Source organism: Cucurbita pepo, chromosome LG18 (assembly GCF_002806865.2).
Source record: "Cucurbita pepo subsp. pepo cultivar mu-cu-16 chromosome LG18, ASM280686v2, whole genome shotgun sequence".
Classification (NCBI taxonomy): Eukaryota; Viridiplantae; Streptophyta; class Magnoliopsida; order Cucurbitales; family Cucurbitaceae; genus Cucurbita; species Cucurbita pepo.
In genome coordinates, this window is record NC_036655.1 from 2,880,036 (window position 1) to 2,890,023 (window position 9,988).

The 9,988-nt window shown below is 30.1% G+C and overlaps 1 protein-coding gene and 1 long non-coding RNA gene across 2 annotated transcripts in view; one reads left to right on the forward strand and one right to left on the reverse strand.

Moving 5' to 3' along the window:
• LOC111779558 overlaps positions 1-393 on the forward strand; it is a 1,724-nt gene extending 1,331 nt beyond the window's left edge. Inside the window, exon 2 of the long non-coding RNA XR_002812704.1 lies at positions 175-393. This is a non-coding gene — a long non-coding RNA (uncharacterized LOC111779558). The remainder of the gene's footprint in view (positions 1-174) is intronic.
• Positions 394-3,300: 2,907 nt separating this feature from the next.
• LOC111780743 (L-ascorbate oxidase-like) lies at positions 3,301-7,714 on the reverse strand. Its single transcript, XM_023661232.1, has 4 exons — positions 7,316-7,714; positions 7,006-7,218; positions 5,667-5,858; positions 3,301-4,479 (listed from the first exon to the last, which is right to left on the reverse strand). Exons 1-4 carry the CDS (start codon positions 7,682-7,684, stop codon positions 3,505-3,507), a joined length of 1,749 nt encoding a protein of 582 aa, XP_023517000.1. The 5' UTR covers positions 7,685-7,714; the 3' UTR covers positions 3,301-3,504.
• Positions 7,715-9,988: the final 2,274 nt, after the last annotated feature.

A 9,988-nucleotide genomic window follows, 5' to 3' on the forward strand; every position in this document is an offset into this window, starting at 1 on the left:
TTTTTTTTTTTTTTTTTTTTTTTTTTTTTTTTTTTTTTTTTTTTTTTTTTTTTTTTTTTTTTTTTTTTTTTTTTTTTTTTTTTTTTTTTTTTTGTCTTATTTGATTTGTTTGACTATGAATTGAAGCATTAGTTTGAACATATTTATAAAGTTGGAATGTATTGCTTGTTTTAGGTAACCCGTGATCTTAATCAGGCCTTCTTGGATCTTGGCTAATCCGTGATCTGTTATAGATAAAATTAATTATTTGTCATGTGGGACCTTCACCATTTGTATTTGCAAGTAGGTAGAATATCCTCATGTGATGTGTTTTTTTTTTTTGTCTTTGTTGGGATATATTTGTGTTATGGTGTGTCAGAAAGATTGAGTGACCGGAGAAATCGGTCAATCTAATTCAACCTATACGATTTGATTTGGATTATAATTTATGCATGTTAGTTTCCAGGATTACCCGCATGATCTACGGCCCCCATAGGGCGGATCTGCATTGCCTGTGTGATCCACGTCCCTCCATATGACGATCTGCAATGCATGGTAATCCAATTGAATTGTTAGGTCATATAACACTAATCGACCCCATGTCTGGCTTGACGGCATGGGCACTAGAGTGGAACTTGATGCGGGTATTGGAGCCTTTAATGACTCCGTTAAACGGATGACACCGTACATACTGTTAACGGCTTGGAGAGCCACCCTTTTCATTCTTAGATGTCATGGAAGTCTACTAGGTTCTTAGTAGCGTCTAAGCAGTTCTCTTATGCATGCTTTGTTAGGTTGATTATCCTATTGATCACCTAGAGCATGGTATACATATTATAAACATTCATGCGGGCTTATTAAGGAGATATCATATACGTAACAACCCAATTTTTCTACTATAATAAAGTTGCTACTATATGTATGACATAACTAAAGCATGCGAAAAACATTAATTTAAAATATCTCATAAAAGGTATCATGGATTTTATATTTAAAAACAAAGTCTTTATACAACGTAATCATAAATAAAGAATGACAAAAATAAAATAAAATAAAATAAGTTTGGAATTAACCTAAGAGCTACTAAACATATCTAAATGCGATTATCCCAACTCCGGTTCGGTGGCCTTTATCATGACATCATCCTTCGTATAGGTAAGTGATTTAGGGGAGGGGAGTGTAAACGTGGAGAGGAAAAATATGGGGGAAGTGCGCGTAAGCAAATCGTGGCCTTTAAACTTGGGTCGTTATAGCGTATACCTCAAAAGACACTTTTGCCCTCAAAAGTGTCTAAATGTCGGGATAGCTCCAGATATTTTTCTCTCATCTCATTTTTCCGTTCCAATTCAACTTTATTTGCTTTGTGATTCTGTCACAGTACCTTGAAAAAGGCAAATTCTCTTGTGCATAGGACCTTCACTTCTAGGGCTGCGTTTCTTACCTATCATTCTTCGTAACTCAGGTGATGATCTATACGCAAGGGTTCATACACGTTATTGTCACGATCTTTTGTTTGATGTAACACCTGAGCCTCGATGAGAAATTAAAAACTCAATTTTTCTTTTAAAGATGAATTTTTGAAAATTTATTGAGAATCTTTAATGGCACTGGGAGACCATTTTCGACTCTTGGTTTATTCAAATACGCCAAGAATCAAGGAAGAAAAAAAAGTAAACATTTCTTGAACTTAAGTTCCGAATTTTTAGTATGTTAATATTAGAAGGATTTCACATAAGTTTTATGAAGGAAGTTGGAGACAATCCAAACCGGAAGATGTCGTTTTACGTTTAAAGCTTCTAGTCGATTCACACTCGTACTATAGGAGACGCATTCACAAATCAGAATATGTTAAAGACGTTGGATGGGCATTTTTGGACAAGTATATACTGTATGTCAGTTATATATAGTAAAATTGTTGCATTTTTACCCTTAATCTCAAATTAATCAATTGACGTTTGGATGATAATAAACATATTTTTAATTACTAATTATTTGAGCATTTCGAAGTGTCTACCATATAAAGCTTAGAACGACCATACAATGTCATTTGAATCACTCAAATCAAGACTACAACAAAGAAGTTATAGCCAAAACATGATGGAGTAGAAAATACCCGATATAATGACATGATAGTTGAGTTGATATCATGAACCAATCAAACTATGACACGTTTTGGAAGAGTAACAAATTGGTGGCATTTTGATTGATTTTAAAATAAACACAATTATATATATAATATTATATTTGAACTTTTAAAACAAATAAATAAATCTAAACTTGATTGATTTATTTATTATTATTATTATTATTATTATTATTATTATTTTAATTTATGGTCATTGTCGTTATTATATTACTATTATCATTATTATTTAAAAAACTAATTTTTAAATTATGACGTCATTAATATCATTATTATTTTAAATTAAAAAAAGAATATTTTAAGTTAAGTCATGATTTTAAATTTTGTTTCTTATCTATCAGACAAATTTATGTTGTATTGAGAATATATTATTGTATATATTCTTCGACGGTGATTACTTTTCAAAATTTCAACGTTTGTACTGGTTTATTCTTGAGCCGTGAAAAGGATTGAGTTTGCTCTTGAACTTGTAAAAAGAGCGACGTTACAATTTTATTCTAATCCATATAAAGAGTCGAGAAAGTTTTTATTCAAATTCAGAAGAAGGGCTTAGGAAGGGGTAGGTCTAATTTGACCGAACACTGTAAAATTACTGTGTTATTTTCTCTAACTCTATCTTATTTAATTTTTAAATTATTATCGTGATTTCTTTTATAATTGTTGGATTGGTACGACAACTCAACGGTGAATAGAGTTTTTTTTAAAAAAAAATAATTTAAATTTAATTTTTCTAATTATCAAACTTTAAATCAATAGAAAATCAAAATTAACACAAATATATAAAATAATTCAATTCAAAACCGTGTTACTCTTGTATTTTAGGTGAAAGTAACGCACCTCTGTATGGTTGACGACAACATCACGTTAAAAACCATGAAACGTGCGTTAGTACAGTTGCATTAATTTATTTTGTAGATCTTAGGTTAGTTTAGGGCATCGTTTTTTCAATCTTTTATTTAGTATTATTTTATTTTGCATTGAATATTTTTCGTTGTTTGATTTTAAGACTCCTATGCAAACATATAAGTTCATAACCCGTAAACCCGTAAATTTTTTTGTTGGTAAAATAGGTCTAATTCATATCAGTTGAGTATATATATTTAAACCCGTTAATAAATTTTATAATATTTCATTTAACCCCACAATTTTAGACTATTTACCAAAAAAACTCAAGAAAATTATCATCAAACACCTCAAATTTTCCTTTTATTACCTCAACGGATACATAAACATATAAATTTCAAACAAATATTTGCATAATACCCCAAACCCTAAACACCAAATTTAAATTCATTCACTCCTTACAACAAAACATTTCCTCAAGCCACCTTCTAGGGTTTTTCAGTGGTTTCTAGGGTATTTTAGGGGTTAGGGTTTAGGGTTTAGGGTTTTTTAGGGTTTCTAGGGTTTTTCATTAGCGCTTTCGCAGTGACCCCACAAGCCAAAGCCTTCTTCGGAATCCTACCGACCTTTTCGACTCCTTCGGCGAACACGACCCCCATCCCCATATGCAAATGAGGTTCAATATGGCAATGGAACGCCCAAACGCCGGGATTGTCTGCCACAAATCGGATCGCCGTCCACCCATTTGGGAAAATTACCACCGTGTTCCTCAACGGCGGGTTTTTCAAATTCAATTTCCGGCCATGCACGGCGGCGGAGAATTTTCCATCTCCATACCCCAAAACCCAAAAATCATGCCCATGCAAATGCCAAGGATGAATTTCACTCGTATTAGGGTTTAACATGTTGGCGTTTTGTAGTATCACATCCACCGTCTCACCTAATTTGAACCGGTAAACGCCGTTTCCGATCGTCGTGTTCGGGTTCGGTGGTGGGATGTCAATGTTGTAGTCTGATGGGAAATTTTCCGGTGGGGGATTCTGGTTGAAGGCAGTCTTTAGCCGGTATTTCATGGCACCGAGGTACGGCGTCGGCGGGAGAGCTAAAGAGACGTTGTTGATAGCCCACTTTGTGAATCCATTCAATCGATTCTGGGTGTTGAGGAGGAAGATACGGCGGTCGAATCTCATCGGCGGTTTCGGACTACTCATGGTGGAGAAGATTCTGAAGGTGAAGTTTTTGCTCCGATCGAAATCCTCCCAGTCGGGGGTTTCCGGCGGTGGAAGGATTGGTAATTTGGCGGGGGAATTGGGGAGGTAGTTGAGGAGGGTCAGTCCTGGTGGCGTATTAGGACGCCGTGCGCGAACGCCGATGGAGACCCAGTAATTCTCTGATGGGTTTTGGTCGGTGGTGATGAGGACGGAGTAAGACTCGCCGGAATAAATATCGATGTCAGAGGTTCGAAATGGCTGAACGTAGTTACCATCCGCTTCTACCACTAATAGTTGGTGATTCTAAAGAAGAATAAAAATGATAAAGCATTAAATCATTATAAGTTAAGTCGAGATTACATATCAATAATAGTTGACCAATCTATGTTCTTATTTTTAAAAGTTTCAGTAAAATTAATTTAAAAAAAAATTAAAGTATTATTGAAAATTTTAAAAATTAATTTTTATTTAAGACAAATAATCCCATTTAAATATATTTTTATTAATTTAGCTATTTATTAAAGTTCAAAATTTTGAGAAAAAAAAAAAACACAATAATTTTGAAATAATTTAAATAAAATATTTTAATTATTTGTTTTATCTTATATAATTAAATTGCATATATCAACGGCTAAATGACATTATAATATTTTATCTTTATTTTTATGGAAAATATTATTTAATAGTATTATTAGAATTTAAAAAAATTCAATTTAAATATATTCTAAAATTAATAAAACATTTTAGATAATTTAATAAATAATAAATGTTAAGAGATAAGACAACAAACACGTGGGACCCTCACATTATGTGTCAGAAGGGGGAATATGTGCTGCCCCTTTAAAAGAATATTACCATTTTTATTAATATTTTAAAATATTTCACGTGCAAAATTACTAATTTAGGTTTTTTCTTTTTTAATAAATTTTCGATTTTTTTTTTTATTTGTACCAATTAAAAAATATATTTAATAAGTTCGTAAATTTTTAATTTTGTATCAAATACATATTTTTTTAAAAAAATTTCAACATAAAGATTATATTTTAAAATTTAAAAACTTATTTTACAGATAAAATAGATAGTTTATATAAAGGGTACATTCAACCCGACAACTCGGACCAACCCATCTCGAACTATAAGGGTTGAGTTGGGTTGGATTAGCATTTCCAGTAGGGTTGGATTCATTTTTCTGAACCCGAACTGAATCGGTTCGGTTTCGGTTCGTGGGCAAAACTTTCGAGTTGACCCGAACTATATAATTATAATTCTAAATTCAAACCCTAATATTATTATAGTCAATTCTGGTAGGAGGGTAAAATCGTCAACTTTCTAAAAAGTAGTGTTCATAATTACCCCTACTTCTTTTCAACCAATATTAAACCAATTAATTTATTTTTAAATTTTTTTTAACCTATGAGTAAATTTTAAAAGTCGAGAAACCAAATAGACGCAATTAGGGTTATGTGTTATAGTAATAGAGAGAGACTTACCCCAATGGCAAAGTTGAGGGACGCCAATGCAGTGGTACTGGCAATTCTTATCCTGACAGTCTTATTGGGATGAACGTGCATGATAAACGGCGCACATTGCTCGCCCCCTTTTAATGCACAAGGCTTTGATCCACTATGGTATTTAGCTGCAATCGAACAATTGAACTGCCCTCTCCCATTTATGAGTATAGTCTTCAACCACAAATCGACAACAAAAACCACCGTCATATCATTTACCAAACCCAAATCACAAATTTATATATATAAATAATATTATTCTTGTCGTGCAGCGATGTTCAAGTTTATGTTCCATTCAAAGTCACAACCATACTGTTTAATGTCTCAATTTAGATCAAGGGTAATATTGTAATTTTGAAAAATATAGAGTATTTTTTTAATAAAAGATAAAAGTTCGAGTTTTTTTTTTAATAAATTTAATCTAAAAGTAAAAAGTGGAGTACAACTCAATGTTGCTGTAGTCCAAGCATGTTCTTATATATATATATATATATATATATATACACACACGTACATATACATACACACATATAATATCAACTTTACAAAAAAAAAGCTTACAGATTCCATATATGTATAATAAAATAACCATATTTCAAGCAAGGAATTTAGAAGAAGAATATTTTCTTTTTCAATAATTTTTCTTTTGTTGGAAATTACAGCTTAAATCATATATATGTCTCAAAAAAGATATATATATATTCTTAATTTTAACTATATATTTAATATTTATAATAAAAATTACTTAAATATAAATTTTCGAGTCGAGGATTTAAACTATTGATCTGTTGACTAATGATATAAACAGGTTGAGTTGAGCTATTTTCAAATTGGTCTTTTAATTAATTTCTAGTTAGCTCATAAATTTTCATACTCGTATTTAATAAATTTTTTTAATAACTCGTTTAATAATTTAATTTTTTTTAATTTAATGTCTAATATATCGTCCAAAATTTTAATTTTGTGTCTAGAAATTAAAAGTTTAGAATTAAATTAAATTTATTTTATATTTTAAAATTCATTTATCTATTTATTAACAAACAAGTATAAAGCAATCATATTTTAACTTTTTCAAGAAAAAAGTAAAAATAAAAAATAAATAAAATAATAATAATAATAATAATAATGGGAAGAGAGAGAAAGAATAATTTGTGGACAATTTTTGTTTGAAATAAAAAATCTAATAAAACCTTTTCTCATTGGTAAAGAAAGAAAAGAACTTAACTTGAAAAATTGTGGATGATTATTAAAATATTAATTTTCAACTTTTTTTTAATATTAAAAAAAGGTTAAATATTTTAATATCGACATCATCGATTACCTGTGGCTCACCGATCCAACGCATTGGATTGGAGCTGAGACCAACTTCTTGCTTATGAACGCTTTGATGCCACCAATCACTAAGCAATAAGTTGATCTCTTCATCGTAATGAAACGGCTCGTTCTTTCCTTCTTCAGGATCCACTATCAACGATCCATACAACCCTGCCGATCTCTGCATACCCAAATGACCATGATAGAAAAACGTCCCAGCCTGTAGAAAAAAAACCCAACAAATAAATAAACAAACTTTTTTTACCTAACATAATTCCACAGAATTTCTCAACATCAAAATCTAAAACCCTTTTCACCTTATCCACCACGAACCGGTACGTGAAGGTTTCACCAGGGTTAATAGCACACTGGGAGATCGAAGCAGTACCATCAGCCCAGGGAGATCCATGTTGGAGTATTCCATGCCAATGAATAACAACACCTTCAGTATGGAGCTTGTTAGTCAGCTCCACAACAACAGTGTCACCAGCATTGGCTCTGATCGTCGGGCCAGGAAACTGACCATTGATACCCATGACGACGTTCTCGACGCAGTCGGGAGACCAGAACATGTACTCGACTTCCCATTTGTAGTGCTTGATTTTGGGAAGAGCCATGGAGGGAGTGAGTGCAATGGAGAAAAGGAAGAGGATGAGGAGCAATGGGTGGCCTGCAACTCTCCCCATCTCTGGTTGGTAAGTGGAGCTGTGGGAGATGCCATTAGTGTTAGCAATTGCCTCCCTTTTTATAATGAAATAGAACAAGTGGGTGATTTTATTTATTTATTTATTTATTATTATTATTATTTGTTTGATTTTTCTTTAAAAAAAAAAATATTCTAACTTACAACATTGTCACACGCATCTGTATAATATAAGATCAAGAATGTTTTATCTAATTAAATTATAAAAATGCTATTTTTATTGGGTCTCGATAATCGAAATACGCTCTTTTTTAGAATAATTATAAAAATGTTTTAAAGTGCGTCTATTAGAGAGAGGTTTCCACCCCTTTATGAAGAATGATTCGTTCTTCTCTCTCCACTCGATGTGGGATCTTACAATCCACCCCTTCGAGGCCAGCATCGTATGTATAAGATAGTTGTATTTAAATTTTTATACCTTGGGTTAGTACGGGGTGTTGTCAGTTTTAATATTTAATTTATTTTTATTTAATGCTTTTAAAGACTGTTTAAAACATGTAAGTCCATGACATTGTTTTACGACATGTTTTAAATGTTTGTATTAGCAGAAATTTAGGATTGTTACGGTTTTGTAGGATTTGTATACGATACTTTAAATTTTTTTAATTTATATAAATTTTTATGAATTAATATTTAATATTAGACGTTAATTCAACATTAATGTTTTTATAATAAATGACTTGATTGTTAAATTAGAAAATTTAGGGAATAATATTTATTTGTATTTTGAAATATATAAATTGGTAATTATTTAAGAAATTACAAATAAATAAATAAAATAATTCATTTGACTTATTAAATACAAAAGTTTTATTTCAAATTTATTAAAAAAATTGATATTATTTCAATTTCTCTAAAGTTTATTTTATATTAAATCTAAAATATAATTATACGTAAATAAAAATAAATAAATAAATGTGAAATTAAAAAAAAAATTAATCAAAGAAAATAACATCTAAAATTGGTTATATTTTTGTGACACGGACATTTAAAATATTTAAGCATGTTCTCGAGATATTTAAATAACCTAGATTTTTACAAAATAAACGAGGTAATCCGATTTTCATGGCAATCTTGGATCCCCACCAAACAAACATCCGGTTCGTGTTTTATTATATTATTATTATATTAATTAATATTCGTTAGTTAAATTGACTTTTTTATTATATTTAAATATTATTTATCGATATATCAATATGAACACACAAACAAATCAACAAAAATGAAGTGAATAAATGAAAATGTAACAAAAAGTCAATAACTTTTCCATTATAGGCCTCGGTGGACTAGGTTGGGTTCGACTAAGAAATTTTTTAAACCCAACTCAATTGTTCGTGTTTTAAATTTTTTTCAACCGAAACAACCCTTTTTAAATAATGAACCTGTTGAGAATTATTGGGATTGAGTCCCACAGTGGAAGATCAAGAGTTTATAAGTGGCGAATACTATCTCCATTGGTTTGAGATCTTTCGGGGAAGTTCAAAGCAAAATTACGAGAGCTTATGCTCAAAGTGGACAATATCATACCATTGTGAAGATCCGTGATTCCTAACCGAACCCAACTCAACCATAAATTTTTTTGAGCTAAGATGGTTTGAAATTTTTGTTTTTTAATAAAAGTAAAATAATTTTTTAATTAATATATTAAAAAAAAAAAGGAAATGATTAAAACGCGTTTTGATTTTCTTTTTAATTTTATTAAATATTTAAAAACTATAAATGCAGGCGACTACGATATAAAATTTATACTCGCTGTCACGTGCGAAAAGGCAAAATATCTCTACTTTGAACATGGGCGGCAATCCCGTGTATGGCTACACACAAATATATATATATATATATATATATATATATATTTTTTTTTTTTTTTTTCCGAAATAATAATAAAAAGACAAATAAATAAATAAATAAATAATAATAAATAGCAGCCTTACATTATTTATTGAATTAAACATCACATTAATCATACTAAAACTAAGGACCATATAGTTTTCAAAATAAATTAATGAATAAAATTAAACCGTCTAAATTTTAGCCTAAGTTTGAATAAATCAATTTGCACGTGTTTAATTAAACCTCATAAATTATTTTTAAATTGTTATTATTTATTATGATTTTTTTTTTTCGTTTGCTTCTAGTTTTAGTATACTCAACCAACACAATTAATTAAATAAAAAGATTTTATCGTGTATTTATCGTTATGGTAATGATTGGAGACTCCGTTTAATAATTATTTTAATTTTAAATTTTTTATTTAAATTTATAAACGTCCTATGTGGGGTTATTA